This window comes from Perissodus microlepis, chromosome 23 (assembly GCF_051167445.1).
Source record: "Perissodus microlepis isolate ML-2025 ecotype Zambia chromosome 23, ASM5116744v1, whole genome shotgun sequence".
Lineage (NCBI taxonomy): Eukaryota > Metazoa > Chordata > Actinopteri > Cichliformes > Cichlidae > Perissodus > Perissodus microlepis.
This window is the reverse complement of record NC_140482.1, coordinates 41,453,313-41,474,428: the sequence shown is the minus strand read 5'-3', so window position 1 is coordinate 41,474,428 and position 21,116 is coordinate 41,453,313. Positions and strand designations below refer to the sequence as shown.

The 21,116-nt window shown below is 42.5% G+C and overlaps 3 protein-coding genes and 5 non-coding genes across 12 annotated transcripts in view; all 8 read right to left on the bottom strand.

The window, feature by feature from the left end:
* Positions 1–739: 739 nt before the first annotated feature.
* calr (calreticulin) lies at positions 740–5,003 on the bottom strand. The gene is made up of 9 exons (XM_084920487.1): positions 4,716–5,003; positions 4,073–4,174; positions 3,618–3,821; positions 3,410–3,504; positions 3,043–3,252; positions 2,796–2,909; positions 2,464–2,607; positions 2,155–2,247; positions 740–2,025 (listed from the first exon to the last, which is right to left on the bottom strand). The coding sequence occupies exons 1-9, from the start codon at positions 4,807–4,809 to the stop codon at positions 1,798–1,800; spliced, it is 1,284 nt and encodes a 427-aa protein (XP_084776613.1). The 5' UTR covers positions 4,810–5,003; the 3' UTR covers positions 740–1,797.
* Positions 5,004–6,245: 1,242 nt separating this feature from the next.
* tor3a (torsin family 3, member A) lies at positions 6,246–11,736 on the bottom strand. The gene is made up of 6 exons (XM_084920488.1): positions 11,217–11,736; positions 10,940–11,062; positions 10,397–10,662; positions 9,492–9,667; positions 8,943–9,067; positions 6,246–7,394 (listed from the first exon to the last, which is right to left on the bottom strand). Exons 1-6 carry the CDS (start codon positions 11,380–11,382, stop codon positions 7,147–7,149), a joined length of 1,104 nt encoding a protein of 367 aa, XP_084776614.1. The 5' UTR covers positions 11,383–11,736; the 3' UTR covers positions 6,246–7,146.
* Positions 11,737–12,277: 541 nt separating this feature from the next.
* Positions 12,278–12,352, bottom strand: LOC146362226 (small nucleolar RNA SNORD47). Its single transcript, XR_014799587.1, has one exon. It is a non-coding gene; the product is annotated as a small nucleolar RNA SNORD47 (small nucleolar RNA).
* A 1,581-nt stretch (positions 12,353–13,933) lies between these two features.
* Positions 13,934–14,016, bottom strand: LOC146362225 (small nucleolar RNA snR60/Z15/Z230/Z193/J17). Its single transcript, XR_014799574.1, has one exon. It is a non-coding gene; the product is annotated as a small nucleolar RNA snR60/Z15/Z230/Z193/J17 (small nucleolar RNA).
* Positions 14,017–14,149: 133 nt separating this feature from the next.
* On the bottom strand, positions 14,150–14,231 carry LOC146362224 (small nucleolar RNA snR60/Z15/Z230/Z193/J17). Its single transcript, XR_014799575.1, has one exon. It is a non-coding gene; the product is annotated as a small nucleolar RNA snR60/Z15/Z230/Z193/J17 (small nucleolar RNA).
* Positions 14,232–14,396: 165 nt separating this feature from the next.
* Positions 14,397–14,479, bottom strand: LOC146362223 (small nucleolar RNA SNORD79). Its single transcript, XR_014799541.1, has one exon. It is a non-coding gene; the product is annotated as a small nucleolar RNA SNORD79 (small nucleolar RNA).
* A 776-nt stretch (positions 14,480–15,255) lies between these two features.
* Positions 15,256–15,325, bottom strand: LOC146362222 (small nucleolar RNA SNORD75). Its single transcript, XR_014799578.1, has one exon. It is a non-coding gene; the product is annotated as a small nucleolar RNA SNORD75 (small nucleolar RNA).
* A 2,636-nt stretch (positions 15,326–17,961) lies between these two features.
* osbpl9 (oxysterol binding protein-like 9) overlaps positions 17,962–21,116 on the bottom strand; it is a 36,131-nt gene continuing 32,976 nt past the window's right edge. For all 5 annotated transcript variants that reach the window (XM_084920418.1, XM_084920419.1, XM_084920422.1 and 2 more), the window contains one exon: positions 17,962–19,974. In XM_084920418.1, the coding sequence (XP_084776544.1) occupies positions 19,900–19,974 (75 nt within the window). In that variant the 3' untranslated portion in view covers positions 17,962–19,899. The remainder of the gene's footprint in view (positions 19,975–21,116) is intronic.

Genomic DNA, 21,116 nt, shown 5'->3' with positions numbered 1-21,116 from the left:
ATCAATTTTGTTTCAAAGTAGAATAAAATTTAAAAAAGAAAAATGAAAAAAAAATGAACTGTTAACATCTGTTATTTTGTCTGTCAATCTATTGAGTTTAATGACAGGAAGCAGAACTGCCCAAGCTGATAAAGTCGGTCAAAGTATAGGAAAATGACAATGAGGACAGAGAACTACGACATTTAAATACAAAGAATATTTCATTATTCGACTGAAATTCCTGCAAAAATTTCAAAAAGCCTCATAAGACAAGTGCTGTTCACCTAGTCTTAGTTTTTAGTCTAGTTTTATTTAACTTTGATAACCTTTGTGAGTAGAAAATAAAATACAGACAAAGGAGAAGATTCAAATGTAAATGAAGCTGAAGTATACCCAGGTACTGCAAACTGTAGTTTACCTTAAACCTTGAGTTTAAACTGTAGTGCAACCTTTGATGAGCCCGGTGAGCAGTAAAATTCAAATGATTGCCAAATTTGGACAGATATCCAAATCAAATGAGGGAACCAAATTAACATTCATCCATCCGTGTTCTTCTGCTGTGGCCTGTCCCAGTTGTCATGGGTCAAGATTAAGGGGTCTACCCTAACCAGGCCATCACCTACACAATAACAAATTAATTCAGAGTCTTTGGACTCTGGGAGGAAGCTGGAGAAAACCCACCCGGGGGAAAAGGGAGAACAGATAAATAAAACATGATGACACACACGCACAAAAAAAGACACAAAATTTCACAAGGCTCTTTTCATTGTTTTCTTCTGGCTGTTTTATTGGACAGATCACCTGCCTTTGTTTTTATTTTACACAGCAACACAAAAATCGCCCCACTTCATTTACTACCATTAGTACAAAATGTCTTTTACAAAAGGAGCCTCTGTCAGACTGTTGGGACAGTGTGTTGGGGTACAGCAGTGCAGAAAACTTGGAATCAAAAATCAGGAAACGAGACGTATACACAAACGGCGAGGAAACCTAAAGTGTGTGCGTACCAAACGACCAAATGTTCTGCTACTGGAGTGGTCTTAATGTACATCCTAAGTTTGAGTAGAGCTTATTTAGACACACGAGACTATAGTATGTGCACTGAAGTGGAAAAAGTGTTACCTATACAGTACAAAACTATGCAAGGGACTTCATCTTAAAGCACCTCATGTTACCATCCCACTGCAGACTGATTTTTTTCCTTTTTTCCCTTTTGATCGGGTTGTCAAATATAGTGTTAGTCCTACTGCACTCTGGTTGCTGTGCCAACAATCCTCGTTTGAATCAGATAGTGGAAACAGAAGAAGGCAAAATAACCTGGATGACAACATCAAATCCTATCTAATCCTTCCAGCCCGACAGGAATGAGTGAAAGAAAAATGTACAAAAATAAAAAATTAAAGGCAAACAAAACACGTGAGGTAAACCAAACGTTTTCCTGGTACCAAAACCTCCATACCAAACAAAACTTCTCATCTCATCACAATATTACACTTCATAACAACCCAGATTTTGTAAAATGTAAATGACAATTCACACGTTTGTGTTAAAATTTCTGGTTTTGACATTCATTTGACATTAATTATGCTTATCACTAGTCCTCATTTAATAATCATCATTATAATAGTAGTAGTAGCACATGGAAACAAGAAACAGAACATTTAATTGCCCTTTTCTGACCGATCACCTTGCTTTGTAAACAAAGAAATGGAAAAAGCCCTTCCCACCCGGCCCCCACCCCGGGGTGTCAGTCGTCAGGGTCTCAGTCTCCAGCCTTATTCCAACGGCCCACTGACACAGTCTGAGCAGTTCTTGAGTTTATAACTCATCCTTGAGGTTAGAGTCTGTGCCTTCCTCCTCCTCTTCTTCCTCCTCCTCTTCCTCGTGCTCTTCCCCTTCCTCCTCCTCTTCATCCTCCTCCTCCTCCTCCTTCTCCTCTTCCTCCTCGTCCTCCTCCTTTGCCTCTTCTCTCCTCTTCTTGTTCTCCTCCTCGCGCTTCTTTCTCTCGTCTTCCTCTTGGCTTTCCTTCATCTTCTTCTCAGCATCCTGGAGAAAATGCGAACAATGCAAATAAATATATCAAACTATATGAAAAGCTCATTCCTTTTTATTAGTGTTGACACTGACGTGAAATTGGAATTAGGATTACAGGGTACAGGGCTAAAACGAGCATACCTTAGTTTTGCCCCATGTGTCGTTGCCAACTTCCTCTGCCAGGTTTGGATCGTTTGTGATTAGAAAGTTGTCAAAGATAGTCCCAGACTTGACCTGCAGCCAGACACAAGGGCAACGCATATTTTGTTATCAAATCTTTAAAGAAAACAAGCACAATCAAGCATTTCTTCCTGGGAAAACATGCATAGTTTTTCCAGCAGCTCACACAATACAGAGCAAGTAACCAAATTGCTGGATCAATGTAAATAGTTTTAAAATATTTCAATAAATTTCATTATGCATTAAGATGTAAATACACATCCAGCTTACCTGCCACAAGTCGAGCCCAATCACCCCGACGCTGCCGTATTTATAGATCTCAGAATCGGCCGTGTACTCGGGGTTGTCAATCTCAGGGTGGATCCACTTGCCCTTGTAGGCAGGGTTGTCAATCTCTCTGGGCTTCCACTCACCCTGCGGACAGCAAACACACACAGAGAAACTGGGGTTAAAACACAAAGCGGCTGACAGTGTAAACAGAGTAAATATTTTTGGATAATATTCCAATCCTATTCTAGGAAGCTCACTGATGTGCAAAGCTCAGAAAAATAGCACAGAATAAATACTGACTGCATGAAGAGTTAGAATCACTGGATATGCACCTTGTATTCAGGGTTCGTGACCATCGGTGGCTCCCACTCTCCATCCATCTCATCATCCCAGTCATCGGGCTTCTTGGCATCAGGATCTGGGATGTTCTCTGGTTTGTCCCAGTCCTGCAATGAAAACAAAAACAACAAAACATTTGAAACATGACCAACCTATCGAAACTTTTTAAAAATTAAAACAGTGTTGCACACGTGAGACAAGTACTAGTGATGCCCTGAAAGAATGCCAGGTCATACTGACCTCGGGTTTCTTATCGTCAGGGTCAGGAATCTTCTCCCTGTCATCCCAGTCCTCTGGCTTTTTGGCCTCGGGATCCTTGATTTTTTTGGGAGGCAGGAAGTCCCAGTCATCCTCCAGATTGCCAGATTCCACCTTCTTATTGTCTATTTTAACCTCATAAGTGTTGTCAGGGTTGACGACCAGTGTGTACAAGTGGGTGTACTCATCATCCTGCAGGGCAGAAAAAAAAGGTATATTGTTTGAAAAAGCGTGCCGTCAATACATGCAACCAACAGCATATTACCATGTAGTTTATTTTTAATTGTTTAAGCTCATGTGTCCTTATATTGTGGTGCTTTTTATTAGAACTAGCTTTCCCATGCGTCACCTTGCACCGGATGTCCTTGTTGATCAGGTGGTTCTTGCCTTTGTAGTTGAAGATCACGTGAACTTTCTTTGTGCCAGGGCCGCAAATATCAGGACCTGAACGAGCCCACAAATACAAAGTGACAGTGAATGTCTGTGTATAACAAACACTGCTCTGTTTATCCAACAAAAGCAATACCATTTAACACACCATCCTTTGGTCCACTTACCAAACATGATGTTGTAGACAGAGTCTCCATGCACGTCCTCCTGGTTGAGCTCGGAGGGAAACAGTTTAATGTAGCCTCCGCCACAGTCGATGCTCTGCTCGTGTTTCACGGAGAACTGTATGACTAAAGGCTGGCCCTTGTTGCTGAAGTCATCAAAACGGGCTGACAGTGCATAAAAACGGGCATCCTGGCTCGTCTGCAGACCTGCAGAAACAATGGTGTTACTGCAGGGAAGATCAAGCTAAACCAGCGAGTACTCCTGTTCTGTCTTAATGAAACAGTACGGGTTAATTTGATGCTTTTGCTCTGTTCTCAAGTTGAAGAACGGAGAGGAAGACAGCCGTGTTGATACTGGCAGAGCTCCACGAGGAAGCAAACACGCGCCTCTGACAGCAGGTGTCTGACAGGGTAGTACAGTGTAATTATGCAACACATATCAGCGCCTTCCTGCTTACCTTTGTCTTTCTCTTCATCACCGTAGAATTTCCCAGCAGTCAGGACAAACTTCCCATAATCGGACTTGTGCTTGGATTCCACCCAGCGACTCATCCAGGCATCTGCACAAACAGGTTCAGAGTCAGCTGCCCAGCAATCACCAAGACAAGACTCACAAAACTCTGTTAATCCAGCCTTCGATACAGAGTGTGTGTGTGCGTGTGTGTGTGTGCGTGTGTGTGGGTGGGGGGCATACTGCGGGATTTTGTGACCGCCTTCACAGATGAAAGAACAGGACAGCTGGGAGAAGGAGGGTAGCAGTGAATGACCAGGGGAGAGATGTGCAGCAGTGGGGGGAGGGGGGAGGCAGACGGGGTGTGATAATAGCTTTGAGGGCTGGGAAACATAAAGCAGGGAATGTGAATAAATCAATGAATGGATGAGTGATCGGTTGGTCTTCTAGACTAATCAGCTGACGATGTATTCCACAAATTGCGGTAAAATCATGACAAATAACCGTAACAATCCACGCCGATATGCGGACATGAAAAATAGCCATCATTCATCTCAGTCAGCACCACAGCATCTCAAGGATGTACAGCAGCAACAAAGAAAAGCAAGCACTTCAATCCTATCTGTGTAATGTTGTGTGAAAGCGCTCACCGCCGTCTTCAAATTGCTCGCGGAAATAAACTGTGGACTCGGCCAGTACAGATGCAGCCGACACGGCCATCAAAAGCAGGCACAGTGCTGTCATGGCGACGAGCTGAAGCAGCCGGTCAAAAACTAACCAATTACAAATAAAAATGCCCGTGTAGAAAGATTTTCTCTAAATAAGGTGAAGCGGCGTTGTCTGTCAGTGCGGTATCCCCATACAGTGATGTTACAGTGAGAGCCACCGAGACGCTGCCGCTTCTCTCCTCTCGCCTCGGAACAGATGTCTGAATCTGATTGGACGACGGTTGCTAACCTCAATAAGGAAGCGCCACCGCTTAAAGCCAATCAGAGGACAGAGAATCCGGACGAATACTTTCTGCAGCCAATGGGAGCAGACCACGCGTTTGCCTGATACACGCCCAAAGGAAGGATGATGCGCCGTGGGTGAATCACATGCAAGGGGAAAATGCAATATCGGTAACAACACGAGTGTAACTAAAGCTAAACAACGTGAACTACATATACATACATACACAAAAATAAATGAAATAATTCGAATCGGTAGGAAAAAAATAATGTTCTATGAAAATAAATATTTTTTTACATTCTCAACAAATGTTTTCACGCCTGATCTCGTGCAGCATATCTATATCACCTCAGGCGTGATTTTCTTGCCTTATGTAAACTAAACTAAACACAGGAGATTCCACAGAAATATACATCACAGGCGTAACAACTCTGTAATAGGTCCCAGATCTTTTTTTTTTTTGGGGGGGGGGGAACAAACACAGCATAGCATATAGCAATAATAAGACATATCAATGGCATCAGTCCAGCTTGTAACCAGCACCACGGATAACAACCGCAGTCGGGGGTTGGGTCGGCGGACAAATTTACTTAAAGCCTACAAACACACACACACAAGCCCAAAATAGATTCAGCCTTGCTAACGTAACATAAACACACCTGTAATATGTGCAAGCTACAAAAAGCCACAGGTCCTCACAGACTTACTCGATGGGCAAGCTTATAACAAGCACTGATTTATAGAATTCCTCATTCAACAATTTGTTTTCTACTAGTTTTCTACATATATCACACACTCACATACTGACGAGTGCTTATTCTGAACATATGACTGGTACCAATGTTTCAAACCTTTAAACAAACTCCATCTCTCGGGCTTTGCATTCAGCAAAGTCAACACGTTCATAGGGAGCAAGAACAAGTAATTTAGTTCCCAGCATCTATCAGAACATTGTAGAGTGTAAAATTACTGGGCCAATATTTGCACAACTGAAAATGTAATAAAAATGTATAAAGCATAAAAATACAGGCTTTCTCGAGATAGAATTATGACTTAAATATATAGTGGTTCTCTAGTCCACTTTACTGTAATCCTGTCAATATAAGTACCCAGTGTAACATAGAGGGCCCTCTAAGGTAGTTTTCTCGACTGGGTCCCAGGCGCTGCCCTGCCTGCCATATTCAAATTCGAACATTAATGTGGAGTCAAATCACTGAAATCGATGATGATTGTTGTTTACCAGGTTTTTATTTCTTTAAACCGTGTCTGACAGGTTCTCTCTGTGTTCTTATTGTGATGTGACCCTCAGCTTTGAAGCAGACTGTGTTGATGATAGATGAATTATACCAACAAAAGAGTAAAGCACACCACTAAGTAACAACTGTATATTAAGTAACAGTACAGTAAAACCTATAAAATGTTTTTATAAAACACAAGTATGTAAAAGGGTGAGTTTCCAGAGGTCCGATGCTTTAGAGACACAGTCCTTCACAGTAAGAGCTTCAAGTAACATTTCCATCACCACTGGTCCTGGTACGTTCATTTTAAAAGGAATAAAAAAAATCTAACAAAATAAAATAAGTGCACATTTAGAGTACTCCACGAAACTAATCTGGTCCAGTAAAATGTTCAAATATGGCACAAATGATATTAATAAATAATCTGTGCTGATATAAGCACAATGTTTGACATGCCACTAGTAACACATGAATTACAAACTCATATGAACACAAACAACAGTGCGAGTCAGACTTTGGCCGAGGGGATTAGATATAAATAGTGAAAAGGAAAAAAAAGGTCTCCCTCTGCGCCACACTCTGCACAGACACCGTCTTCTTCACCCCTTCGTCTTGACAGGATTCAAACCAGGCAGGTGAAGAAGAGCAGCCACACTTCCTGTGACGCTGCCCATCTCTGCAGGCTGGGTCACGCTGCTCTGCCCTCTAATCCTGGATCTGCCCTGATGTCTGGCCTTCTGTGACGGGACCTGGACAGACACATGTTGCATCTGTGGGGGGAGGGGGAAGTATGCAGTGCAGAGCAAAGAAGACACATCTCTGTGGCTCTGTATGCAGATGGGCTGGTAAAGCAATCTTACACCTCCAGGTCCGTCTCTGTTTCCTCCTCGCTCTAGGGAAGAAAGAAGTTGATCCTCTGAGGTATGGACTTGCATCCTTGGGCTGAGAACAGTCTCTCCTCTTTGGGAACATACAGCATTGCCTTGGCCACCTCATCCAGCGTGGCTTCATCTGTTTCCAGACCTCGTGCTGCGTAGGCGTCCCGTGCACAGAGCTTAATGTGACGGTACTCCAGGGGCAGAAAGGGCACAAAGAAGTCAATCAGGTGACCAGACATCAGCTCACTCTGAGCAAAGCCACCTGGGATATTAAAAACAAAACAGGAAATAGAAACATATTTAAAGTTTTAACAATGTGTTTTGGTTCTTTTTTATCATACACTGTAGGGCTGGGCGATATGACCCAAAATTCATATCTCGATATTTTTTAGCTGGATGGCGATATAAGATATATATCTCGATATTTTTTTAAAGCCATAAAGTAAGAACAAAAAGAGAGTTCTTACTCAAAGCTGTGTCCCAGATGTCACACAGGCACTTTTATTAACATACAGCATAGATGTACATGAAAAAAACTACTCAAAAATAAATTATGAGCATTTATTAAATAATAATGCTCCATAAATAAAAGAAAACTATGTTGTTTTTGTCCATAACAAAAAGCTCACAATTGTGCAGTCAAAATGTAAACTAACAGACGCTGAGCATAATAACAAAGATTTCACAGCTGCTCTGTTCCCAACTTCTACTGCGTGACTGACAGCCTGGAGTTTGAAATCCGCTTCAGGTGCCATTTATGGTCCTTATACACACACAATACGGTAATATTACGTTGAAGCACAGTGCGTATCACTCCGCGAGGCTCCTCGGTAGCCGTAATGCTCCGACAATCCATCAAGCGCTGCAGCTCCGTAGCTTAGCAAAGTTGTACTAAAACATTTTTTGACAGATTGCTGAGCGCCGTGTTCCACACGCCGTGTTAACTCGTTAACGGAGATTTGCTGTGTTCATCTTGTCGCTGCCTGCAGGTGAAGCTATGGGGGAGGAGGGGGAGTTGTGTTCAGTGAAGGAGAGGCGAGGCGGAGTAACGTTGCGTAGAGACAAAAGTGGACGAAAGAGAGGCAAACTTATGGCTCCACAACTATAATTATAACGTATATATCGATATAAAGGATATTGTCACATCTTATATCTCGTATAAAAATATATCGATATTTTTGAAAAACTCGATATATCGCCCAGCCCTAATACACTGTATATAAAAGATGGCATTCATGCAGTTTTCTTCCAGGTATGAAAAGTAAAGCCAGTGTACTGATTCTTTGGTCAGCAGGGGGGCGATTCCTGAGGTGGTCTGTGACCTCGGTCATCACTTTCCTGCTAATTTTGTAACCAGAAACAAGGATAAAACATGGTATGTTTTACCATGTGATTAACCACATAATGAAGTTGTTAACCAGTAAGGGTACAAAATCCACCCCTCACTCATGAGTACCAGATTCAAAGATGAGGCTTCACAATAGGACTTCACTAACCCATGGGTAACACTATGCTGGTCTAAGCTGTTTTTATATTACTTTAGCGGCTTTCAGCAAATAATTTCAAGCCACTGAGCAACCAGAACACCTGAGTAACTTAATTCACCTGCCACAGAAAAAAGGTTTTGTTTCTTGCCGAAGGAAAAAAGGCTCAAAGCTTAAGAAAACCCACCAGGCAACCTTTAATAATGGATTGGATTTATATAGCGCTTTTCAAGGCACCCAAAGCGCTTTACAATGCCACTATTCATTCACTCTCGCATTCACACACTGGTGTGTGAATGCGAGGTTACAAAACCTTTACTGCTCACCTTGAGACTCCATAGTCTCAGCTCGCAGCCGATGCTCCAGGTCTTCCATACCGATGTCCTCTCGATTCTGGCCAGAGTGCCAGAAGTCCAGCGCGACGTCGTTGATTGTTGCACCACCAATGTTACTGCAGTGACAACAGCAAAAACACAACATTATATGTCTACAGCTGCTGAGCTTCTCAGGGAGACTCGATTCTTTCTGGTTTGGCAGCAAAGCAGTTTGTCACAAAGTTTCTTTAAAACAAGTTGCTCTTAGATAAACGATCACAGTTCAAAGATGGCCAGTAATTCACTCACATCTCTGAACCATAACTGTTGAGTGAAAAACGGCTTTTTCTATTTTTCACTGAACAGACTGTTAGTCAGGACAAATCTGACTTGAGGTATTGAAAACATGAAAAATCCATACAGAAGGCTAATGGAGACAGAAGGAGCTCCATCCTTCACCACCGATGAGCTGCCAGGCTATCTGGACAGGAAGTGCAACACATTGTGATCGGCAGAGAGCTTTACAGCTTCATCAAACTGTGCCTGAAACAGTCAACTAACCTGAGGAAGAGGAAGATGGCCCTGCGGTAGCTGACCCCATCTACGTTGTCATAGTGATCCATGAAGGGCTTGATTGCGTCGATGAGGCCCGGATGAAGCTTTTCAGCCTCATCGAAGATGAACAGAGTCTGAGGGCAGCGCAGCACCATGTCTCGAATTGCTTCTCTCAGCTGACCCTGGATTTCAGGAAAAAAACAAACAAACAACAAAACAAAAGTCAAACATTATTAACATTTTATAACATTTCAGATCTGACAAAAGCTGATTATTATTTCCTTTCAAGCTTTATATATAAAGATATTAAACTGTGCATAAAATATTACAAACTGAGATAACTTAAACCAACAGCCGACATTTATCTAGAATGTTTTAATCTTTTTAAACAAATATATAAATGTGCCATTGTTGGTAAAAGTTCTTTAAAAGAATTGTCCCTGTTATATGCCACAGAGGTTCAGTGGGAGGCTGTACTACAACACGTAGACACGTTAAAGTCCACATTTGCACACTCTGCAGACTTTGAGGGCATGAGGGTAAAGGTTATCCCGTGAACTACATATACCTATTTATATTTGGATAGCTCTGTACTATGCACCATGTATTAATACTATGTAAACACAATTTTGAAATCAGCTGCAGTGATTGTGAAAAAATGTGCTCAAATGAGACTGAGCTGGCACCTCTGACCTGGTTGGACAAACGCCAGGTTCCAAACATCCATTTCTCTGAGTATTTGTGTCGCAGCATCAGTGTTGACTTAAAGCATCTGTCCAAACCATGACTGCTATCACTCTTATGATGAATTACAACACAGAATAAATATCTATGTAAGCAAAGCAGCGTCCAGAGAACACAGGTACACGTTCCTGGCACAGGACGGCCATCGCTGTGCCAAGTCGGCTCACCTTGTACGTGTCCACCAGCCTGGCGTGCGGGAAGTGGAACGGGGCGATGAACAAACGGACACACTCGCTCTTCACCCCGTCCCGGTACAAGTTATCAGCAATGATCCGGGCCACAAAGTTCTTGCCTGTGCCGGACCAGCCGTGGAAGGAGAGCGTCAGGGGCTTGTTGGACTCGGGGTTGTTGATGAAACCTTGGATGGCTTTCAGAACCACAGACTGAGCCAGGTGTTGCCCGTGGAGCTTTGTCTGAAGGTCTCTTGCTAGACCTGCATATGAGACCATAGATTTTTGATTTGCACCGGCAAATATGAATAAAGTGCTCTGTGTTAAAATGTCTACTTTTAAAATATGTGATATAGCCAATAAAACGTAAAGTTGTTAAAGGGCTGCATCAGGCACTGAAGCTAAAGCCCTTATCAGATGATGAGTAACTGTGTGCAGTGTTGGATGAATTCACAACAGACGATTACAAAAAATAATGAGGGGAAACGACCAACACACGCTTGGGGCAAAGCGGGCAGCCACAGAGCAGCAGTGCGATACCTGTGATGTTGTTGGTTATCCTGCAGTCTCCGGACTCACAGCACTGACCCAGGCTACAGTACCACTGATGCAGCAGGCTCATGTAGTCCTGAGGAAACCCTGCCCAGATATCCCTGGTAGGAACTGCTCGCATCACAAGAGCAGGGCGAGAGAAGTCCGTGTTTATAACAGTGTAATAACGAATCGTAAAAATAAAAATATTGCAAAATGCGCACGAGGCACGATGTAGCTTGCGAAATGAGCGCTTTCGTTATAAAATGGTTTTAATTTCTTTTACCTTGCTGTGTGGCATCATCCTGATTGGGCTGACACTCCCCCTCCCAGATATTGCAATAAATATAATTAAAATAGTAAGTAGAGACGTTGCTAATGCTATCGAAGTGGAAGAAGTCGGCCTGTGCCGAGACAGCCCAGAGCAGCAGGAGAAAGCACCGCGCAGACATCGCGAACACGCCGACGTGAAGCAGTCCAAACGACACTGAACACGAAGTCCCGTTTCTGCTCTCCCATTTATCTGAACGCGGTGGTCCACCGGCGGCCTGCTTTGACTGGGATACCCCTCCCCGACAACCTCTCCCTGTTGAAGCCAAAGAGGGGCGCTTGTTGTGTGGTTCGCTGCGGGCGGGCGGAGGGGCGGTTACTACCCCATTCCCTACTGCTAACGTCAAATTTGATTGAAGCCATTTTAATGGGAGCGAAGCCTGTACTGCAACGCCATACGGCAAATGTCACGCTACCGAGATAACAAGAGGCTTGCGTGTCCACAAACAACCCACGGTCAGCAACGCCAGCTAGATATTCCCGCCCTTGGGAGGTCAGCAAGTGACCAAATCGAACTCCTTTCGATTACACAACGTCACTTCCGGCGAAAAGTCGTACACTTGCTCTCAATCTTATTTACTTTTCACAGTTGTGTCATTAGACTGTACTACTCCACTGTTTGCACAACTGGTTTAGTAATATAAGATCAGTTCATTTGGCGCTCATACACATCACCCATTGAGAAAGGGAGGAGAAAAACAGATGCACACAAATGAGTCAATAACAAATATTTTATTGTGTTACAAATTGACATCAACAGGATCAGGTCACAATCCAGACGTAATGGCACGAGCAGGGTCTGAACACTGATTCCTGCAGGTGAAAATCTGTCAACATCACTTTCCAGCTTTTCAGGAAACGGCACCAGACTGTACCATTTAGATTTATTATGAAGTGACAGACTTGTGCTTGATTGTGCTTCAGTGCCTGAGGCTTCACACCTGTGTAGAGAAGAAGTCATTAAAATACAAGTACAGACTACTAACAGAAGAGGTAACTAGCAATTAATGACCACATGACCTCAGAAAAAAATGGAACGGTAAGGGTTATAATCAGCTTAAGTCATCTGGCAAAATCAGATCATCACTAGTCTTGTGGCCACCTTGAAATAATCATGATTCAGGACTGGACAAAGACACTCACCAGGTAAAGAACTTGACCTTTTCCCCCTTCTGAAAAAGAAGAATGAAAAACCTTATTACAAGTCAGCGATTGGCTGATTCATATTTTATTCACTGGGTTGCTCAGTGACAGACTGTCCACATGAGTGTTCAGGTCAGACATTTGTTGTAACATCACTGAACCCTTATGACCATCGTGCACTTTTAAGTCAGTTTTCTCACCTCATTCACTCTGGTTTGGTCCACACTGGGTCTCCATCCCTCACACAGAGAACAACCTGAAGATATGAGAGCATCAGTCAAACATGCACACCAACTGTAAAGATGAAGGAGTCTACGCTGACCTGGTCAGCTAGAGCTAATAAACAGACTCCATGGTTTAAAGTCAGTCTGTACTTTGTCATCACACAGGCCAGACTACAAGGATCAAATGATCTTTACTGCAAGAAAGTGATCCCAGAAAATACAGAAGTGGCTCCTTCAGACCCAGCTCTATAAACCTCAACAGCACGGGGCCCATTCTGGGTCTGAGGAGCTAAAAATGACACGATTTCATACTCACCATGAGTGTTTAATCATCTTCTGAATGGTGATGAGTCGCTAGCCCGCTCGTTCTGTAAAAACAAATTAAGAGTCAGGTAAATTTACAGAACCATGCTCACTTCTTTTCCCCAACATTAAAAATCCAGATCAGAGTCTGTTACAAATTATCCTCAACTGGATCAGCGACCTGATTCAAACTCATCACATCTGAAAGCTGTTAGCTGCTGTGCAGGGATGTCACCAGAAATGATGCTTAACACTAACATTTGATACCAAAAACCTGAGATCACTTGCTTTTCTTTGGTACTGCAGGCAGTGTGTGTACTAAGCTGCCATATTTCTAGATACATTCTTACATATTAGAGGAAATCCAAAAGCACAGGATACACTACCTGTGGAAAAGGACCATTTATGCAGCCGCCATAATAGCTCTGCTTAAACTCATAAGGCAGAGTTCTTATTTTGCTATGAATGACGGTACTTTACACTTTTTAGGTGGAGGACGTGATCAAAGAATGATGCAGTTTCATACAGTCCAAGCACCACAAGTTAACAAAGCACTTAAACTTCAACGACTTAAAGCTGAGCAAGTTTTAATTCAAGGCATCATCCTGATGTTACCATTGAGACGGCCGTTATTACATTGGTTAAATGGTTTGCTGTGGTAATTCTAGTCATGCTTATCCTTTTGTATAATAGGTCTATAACTGTAATTACCACACTATGCAATTTAGTCTGTGCCTTGTTAAAAGTGTTATTTGAGATAAATTATCTGCCACCATGTCAGTGTGTGAACGGTCATTTTGTCCATCAACTGTATTGACATGTGTAGTTCTATTGGTGCAGAGCATCAGGTTTGTGGTACTGTGACATCCCCACTGCAGTGTTTAAGAGTTAATGCTTACCAGCAGAGAAGCAACGAGTCAGACAGCAAGGTGTTCACATCTGAAGAGAAAGAACTTAATTATCACTTTGTTTTAAACACATCAGTGATTGTGGGACTACATAAGTTGATGCTCAGCTAGGAGCGAAAGACGATAGTTATTCTTCATAGTTTAATCTGTTGAACTATGCACTCATCACTGCATCGAGCTTCATTAAAAGAAATCTAGAGCAGGATTCAACTCACCTCCACTTTGCCTTTTGTGGGACTCCTGAAAAAAAATTAAATATATAAATAAGTTTAGAAAGAACTCAAACCCAGTGACCCTCAAAGGTTGCAGGGCCGACACATCAGCTAGGAGCGAAAGACAACAGTGATTCTTCACAGTTTAATCTGCTGAACTATGCACTCATCATTGCATCGAACCAGTTTTATTTTTACAGGCCAGCTCCTCAAAGAACAAAAAAAATCTACCTGCAGCTGATCCAAGAATGCACATCTGGATCCAACATCAGGACCATCTGCAAAGCACGAGAGATGCATCGTTGAATAGTCCAAATTTTAACATGCATGTATGTAATATAGTTTTAACTGCATCAGAAAAAAGTCCTCTTTCACTCTTTTTCAGAGAGATTCCCATTGTTTTAAAAACAAAAGTCATCATTAACAGTTTCTTACGGTAACACATGATCAAGAATTTACATCCATTACCTGTTAGCGATAGGACTCGGACCTGAGGACACCTGTGGGTAAAAATAACGTGATTAAAATGATATCAACTTTTAAGCTCACAGGTTGGGAGTAAGTAGTGCCTCAGATTATACAACTTGGTGGTTGGAGTATCATCACATCTTCTCAAGAGTAGCAAATAAGTGGTCATCACAGGAGCACAAATTTATGGCAAAGACTGATGCTTCTCTGAGGTGTTAGCAGAGAGAAAACTACACGTGTAGATCAGGACTCCAGGAACAGCGTTACAAGTCAGTGTTTCGGCCCAATATTGAACATTTTCATTTAAAATGGATTTCCTGTTCATTTGTTGTACAAATCACACTTTGCCAGTCAAATGAAAACAGTAATATCCCCATTAGTTTAACGTGCAAATATTAGTTTATCCATGCAAAGGCACACTGGGGTTATTAATACTTAGGTTTGAAATATTTGTGTAAATATGCCTCCGCACCCAAGCAATTAAAAAGGCATCATCTTCAATTCCAGCCTTAGAAATTTTATCATTATAGTTTGATTTAAGAGAAGGTGTAGTCTCTCCACAGCGAACACCTTAGAGAAGCACAAGTTTCCTCTGCAAACACTCATCCTCACCTCCTCAGTCCCCTACAGACCAGTCACATCTCCGGGCTTTCACGGCACCTGTAGAAACAGTCTTGTTAGGACTATTACAATGAATGGGGAAAAGCAAGAAACTCAAAGGAAAAACTATATATGGAAGTCTCAGTGTAGAAAATGCTCAGAAATCACTTCTGTCCACTACTCTTACACTTTAAATCATCACTGACGTCCATTTAGGGAAACAAAACAAAAAAATAAATAAAAATTCAGGGTTTAAAGAAGAATTCCTTACCATCGAGCATCTGCTGATTTCGAGAAGTCAGGATGAGCATCGTGAGCCTTCATCTTTGAAGATCCGTCTGTATTTTTGAGTGTTTTAAGTTGTTAATCTGTCAGATTTAACCCAAACACGATAGGAAGGTTAAACATTTTTAATTACAATCCTCATAACTTCACACAAAGTTTTATAAACCCACTAAACACGCTGCATGGCCAGCAGCAGGAGCCGTGCAGCTAAGCTAACCGGCCCACAGTTTCTCACAGCCTTTGCCCCGTCTTGTCAGGAATGTTGCCTTTACTTCACATCGACTCAGATGTCCCTAGCAACATTATGTCATCATATGTAAGCGGGACTAAACTGCACTGAGGCTGCTTTTAAAACAGGATCTAACGATCTGCAGGCCAACACGCGATCTGTTGCACGTGGATGAGGCCTGCTAGGCTAACGCTTATTAGCTCTAAAGAGCTTCCACTTAAAAATGCCACCGAGTACAACGTTACCTATATGATAGGTTAACAGTTACTGCTGTGGGCGTACAATAAAGTCAAAAACCACGAGACAAACACTAAACCTGAAAAACTCCAACTAACTCACCAGTAAGTCGTCCGAGGAATGAGGCAGAGAAGCGGGCGCGAGGCGCTTTTATAGAAGCTACCGCACAGCCTGATGGGAAAAACATGTCTGGCTGAGCAGCGCCCCTGCTGGACGAGTCGGTCTGTGAACACGCAACGTGTGCGACATGTTTTTGTGTTTTAACTGAATACTTGTGCCCTGAAAAAACTCTGCTTTGATTCATTTGTAATTATTCAGCTGCTCCCTTTAGGACTTCTCTCCTCTTCTGTCACACCAACCACCTGTATCTGCATTTCCACCTTCACCGGGAATGGATGGAGCTAGCTCCACATTCAGCATCTTTTGTGTATCCACGGTTCCTCCTCTGCACAGGTCCAAACCAGCTCAGGTTCAACTGTTCAACCTCAACACTCTTTAACTCCACTACCTCCCGCTGCACCTTCTGCGCTGCCGTCTCCATCATCACAGGTCTCACTAGTAGCTTGTAAACCTTCCCTTTCTGTCACAAATCATCCCTGATACTCACCTCCACCCACTCCACCCTGAATGCACTCTCTTCTTCACCTCTGTTGTGCGCCGTTTGTTGCTTTGGATGGTTGACCCCAGATATTTAAACTCATCCATGCCTCTACTTCTCCAGGCTCACCTCCACATGCTACCTACCCCCTGGTGTTTTTGACATAATCACCTCTGTATTATTTGTCTTACTGTTTGATCTTCTCACACTACAGGCTGTTGGTGCCATATGTTTAGTCTCTTTTTAGCAACCACATGTAAATCATACCCTGCACTGATTGTTGTCTCCTCCTGTTCTCTTGTGTACCATCATAGATGGCAGATTTTTTTCAGTGGTTCAGGGTCAGCTTACCTTTCCAGACACACTCTCTGGGCTTGCAAGCCCACTGTTTACCAGGATACTTAATGAAGAGAAACAGGACTTGGATTAATTTCTTCATACTGCATCACCCTCTTCATACAGAACCACAGTTCCTCTCTATCACATGCTTTCTCTACCTTTGAGGCACAAACAAGTACACAGGTACAAAAACCGTGTTACACAGTGTAATCAAAAGGCCTTTTTAAAAAAGTATTATTAAAAGGCTGAGATAGAAAAGCACCGGTATACGTAAAAAACCTGCATTAACTGAGGTGAAATTTTAGATCCCAATGTTAATTTTCACTATTATGGATTGAAAAATGTATTTTTACATAATGTAGGAGTCAAAGTACCCAGACTGAGCCAAAAAATCCTCACATTAGTCTGTTTGCATCTTAAATTGATGTAACTTTCTTGAACAATCTTCTCCTGCTGGAGCCTGCAGGCACACTGTGTCCTGCATTATTATTTAATCTGCAGGTCCCACCTCGCAGACGCGCCTCGTGTCAGGTTCTATTTTTAAAGTCCCTCGACACCTACACAAGTGTTTTTGAATTCCCTGCCGATAAAGAGCGCGGTGAGGTGGAAGAAGGGCCGAGCTCTTCTGAGAATAAAAAGATGTCAACAAACTGAGTGCGCAAATATAGACTGGAGCGGTGTGTAAGCATTTCCACCACGCTAAGTGCACCAAAGGGGTACATTTAAAAAAAAAGTATTGTTTAATCAAACTGCTAAAATCAACAGAGCTCAGATATTTTTGATAGCTGGGTGTTTAATAAATAGTTATACATTTGATCCTGGAGGTGACAGGATACGTACACTAGGCTCAAAAGCAGTCCCCTGATAACCTACGAGGCTGAATAAACAGACTTCGTGTCACTTCAAGTAAACCAAACATCTCTGGGGTTTAGAGTCCGACTGAAAAATAGAAAACACACGGTGAGCAGGTGTTTAGCTGGAAATGCCTTGTTAATGCCACACGCCAACTGTGTGATTCCATCATGTCCATATGGACCAAAATCCCTCGAGGAATACTTCCCACACCTCGGTGAATCTACCCACAAAACATGAAGAGGCGGTCCAACACGGCACCAGCGTGATTTGAGGGGAAGCATGACAAAAAGCTCACAGGAGTAAACTCATGGAGATTTAATATTTTGCATCAATAAACAGGAGAATTGGATACAATCAATGGTTATGATGAGAAGGAAATAAAAAATACATTTGTTTTGATTGCTCTCAGGCAATACTGAGCAGAACTGAAATGAATGGCAAGGCCTCCACTCAGACTTTACAAACACAAAACATGGAAAAAAAAAATACAAAGAAATTTCTTAGAATCCTTCATGTTGATTATTTTCAAAAGGCATTTTTGTCTGATTCTGATGAATTAAATTCAACAAGCGTTTCGCTGGGTTTGCATACAGCACCAACTATATGCTCGTCTCTGCAGATCCCTTCACCAGATACATGAATATATGGCTTAAAGGGTCTCACTGAACACAATGGCCAAATATTTAGGAGATACAATAATCAAATCACAAAGATTAAAAAAAAAAAAAAGAAGGGGGTCAACAGGGGGGCTGTTGTGAGCTTGCTACCGCATTTTCAGGCGAAGATAAATATATATATTTTTATTTCTTCATCTCATCCAACTACCATTGCATTCAGATCCAACCGATGCAGCTGCAAATAAGAGAAAGAACAATGGTTCAACAAAGCTGGGGGTGTACAGCAGGATAAATATGTGGTTCTGAAACTTGGAAAACAGAAGATTCAACCAGCAGAACAACGTCTGGACTGTAGCAGCACTATGAAAGTGCACCAGTGTTTTTAAAGGCCGTCTCACGTTTTCGCTCTCTTCACACTCCGACAACGTGCAAGCGAATAACGAGGCGCCCCACTCTGATCTGAAGGGAAAACGAGGATGTGTGATGTGCAGAACAAAACCAGACTTTACAGACTCAGTTCGAGCTTTACGTCCTCTTCATGGACCTGCTGTCCAGACAGACAAAAGTATGTAAACAATCATTTGTTCATAAATGCCTTCAAAACCTTCTCAGAAGACTGTTTTGGTCTCCGTCCAGACAAAAGTCCCTTCAGCCTTTTCTCTAAACCTTTTTTTGGCATAATGGACAGAATTTGTCCTCCCACAGGCAAACTTTGTTTTTTCTATCAGTATTGCATATTTGAAATCAGCCACAACTCCCGAAATCAGCGTTTAGATGCTATGGCTTTCTGCAGGGCTTCGTTTCTGGATAATACTCGAGACACAGAACAGCGAGAGTGATCCAAATGGGTGGCAAAGGTAACTCTGAAATGGGAACGAAACATTAAAAGGCTAAATGGAATGACTCCTAAGGATGTAAAGGTTCAGGTTCAGATCCTCAAATATGTTTTTACACTATTGCCGCAAAGAAAAATAAACAATAAGAGCATTAGAAATAAAAAAGAATATATATTTATATATCCATCATATGTATATCTATATATAAACAGTTCTAACTAGTTGCAGGCAAGCAGAGATTTTCCTCTCCCGCCCCTTTAAGATTCATCCGTTCCACCGTTATAAGGCTGTCAGACTCTGGGTGGGGGCACCAGCTTTCTTTCCTCAGTCACCAGATTCCCTGAGATGTAGAGCGCCGTTTTATTTCTCGTGCTATTACTTGAGCCGAACACCATCGACCACAGACCCCCACCCCCCCTGCAAAAAACTATAGATGTAGGGAAGGAGTGTTGCTCTGGCTCATCCTGTGGAGCTGCTGAAGGGTGTGGACGAACGGGAGGCACGTGACCTCTCCACTCTGTGCTGCAGAGTCTCATGTTGGCAGGTGGCGGGTATCGGTGGATGAGACTGACCAAATAAGGAGAGGAGCTTTACTAATATTCATGTTACATCTTTGATGCTTTTCATTCATTTCCATATTGTTTTACAGTCAAATGCAAAGCAGTGCAGAGATTCAATCATCAGTCATTCCAAGGCTTGAATAACAAGTGGTTTCTGCAAAAGAGTTCTTATGAAGACTCTGTTGTGTGTGCATTCTTGATGCATCCGAGTGTGGCGCGGTCTTCTCAGTGCCTCTGGGAGGCTAATCTCTTTAATAGCGGCTCGTCGTAGACCCAGCACTCGCCGTCCTCGTGGAATAGCTACAGAAACACAGAGCAATGAAAATTATTATACTCGATATCTGAAGTATTTCTGAAAGTAAAATTACAATGTTGTCACTGATCTCTCTGAGGTGTGTGGAATTTAAAGTTTGCGGTATGGAGAAGGCTTCACTTCCATTGCCACGACAGTTATGGCTGCGATATGTCAAATACACCGTGTGTTTACTTTCCTTAGTGTCCATGACGACGACACAAGCTCAGAGAGAGACACGTGTTAGCCTCTGATGGCTATTTGGTTTCGGGAAAGTGCAGGATTCATGCACGGGATTCATGCACGGGATTCATGCACGGGATTCATGCACGGGATTCATGCACGGGATTCATGCACGGGATTTTGCAAATGATGCAAGAAAACTGTTTCCACTAAACTAGTAACAACCTCGTTTCACCACTTCAGACAAAAAGCAGACTGCTGAATATAACCAGGCTACAAAACAGGGGACACTAGCAGATAGTGACGCCTGACCCAAACACATCCGCTAACTAGCTGCACTCCACAAGTCAGGAGGATCAAACGGTGAACAGAAATTCCTGACGCCTGGTCAAAAAGCTTGACCTAATATCCGGTTGTTGCTACTTTTCCTTAAAAGTTCCACGGAAAACATTACCTGGGTGTGTTTTGTACTTACATTAGCTGTGCAATGAACTGGTTCTTCTATAATGCTTTTCTACGCTACATACATGCCTCATTCACCCAGTCGCACCCGTCATACAAGCACTTTATTCCATGCTTAACACTCGCACTCCAATGGCAGCATCAGAGAGAAACCTGGGGTTAGCATCTTGCCCGAGGATGTTTGGCATGAAATCAAACCACCAACCTTCCGATAAGTAGATGGCCTGCTCCACCTCCTGAGCTACAGCCACCCCCACCTCACTGGATATATTGCTGTGTCACTATTGCTGCACTATAACACTTTGTGGTGACAGATTCACACGTTAAGTGGGGAGTTTGTCATGGATGACAGCAGCTCATTGGTAAAGAAGGATAGAAAGCGTCCTTCGTGTTGTTTGCACTAATAAATGCTGCTCCTGCCTGAAAGCTGCACTCACCGATAAAATGTTGCTCAGCATTTTTCCTTTTATTGTCATAAATATGATTATTGTACATTTCCTTGAAA

What these genes read in the sequence shown, in the direction of transcription:
- calr (XM_084920487.1), bottom strand. Translation starts at nt 4,809, where the DNA reads ATGACAGCACTGTGCCTGCTTTTGATGGCCGTGTCGGCTGCATCTGTA. An exon ending in TGTCTACAACATCATGTTTG is followed by an intron (nt 3,505 to 3,617) that starts GTAAGTGGACCA and finishes GGGCTCGTTCAG; the next exon opens with GTCCTGATATTTGCGGCCCT. An exon ending in ACACATGGGGCAAAACTAAG is followed by an intron (nt 2,026 to 2,154) that starts GTATGCTCGTTT and finishes CATTTTCTCCAG; the next exon opens with GATGCTGAGAAGAAGATGAA.
- tor3a (XM_084920488.1), bottom strand. Translation starts at nt 11,382, where the DNA reads ATGTCTGCGCGGTGCTTTCTCCTGCTGCTCTGGGCTGTCTCGGCACAG. An exon ending in GGATGATGCCACACAGCAAG is followed by an intron (nt 11,063 to 11,216) that starts GTAAAAGAAATT and finishes TGATGCGAGCAG; the next exon opens with TTCCTACCAGGGATATCTGG. An exon ending in GCCATCTTCCTCTTCCTCAG is followed by an intron (nt 9,068 to 9,491) that starts GTTAGTTGACTG and finishes TTGTCACTGCAG; the next exon opens with TAACATTGGTGGTGCAACAA.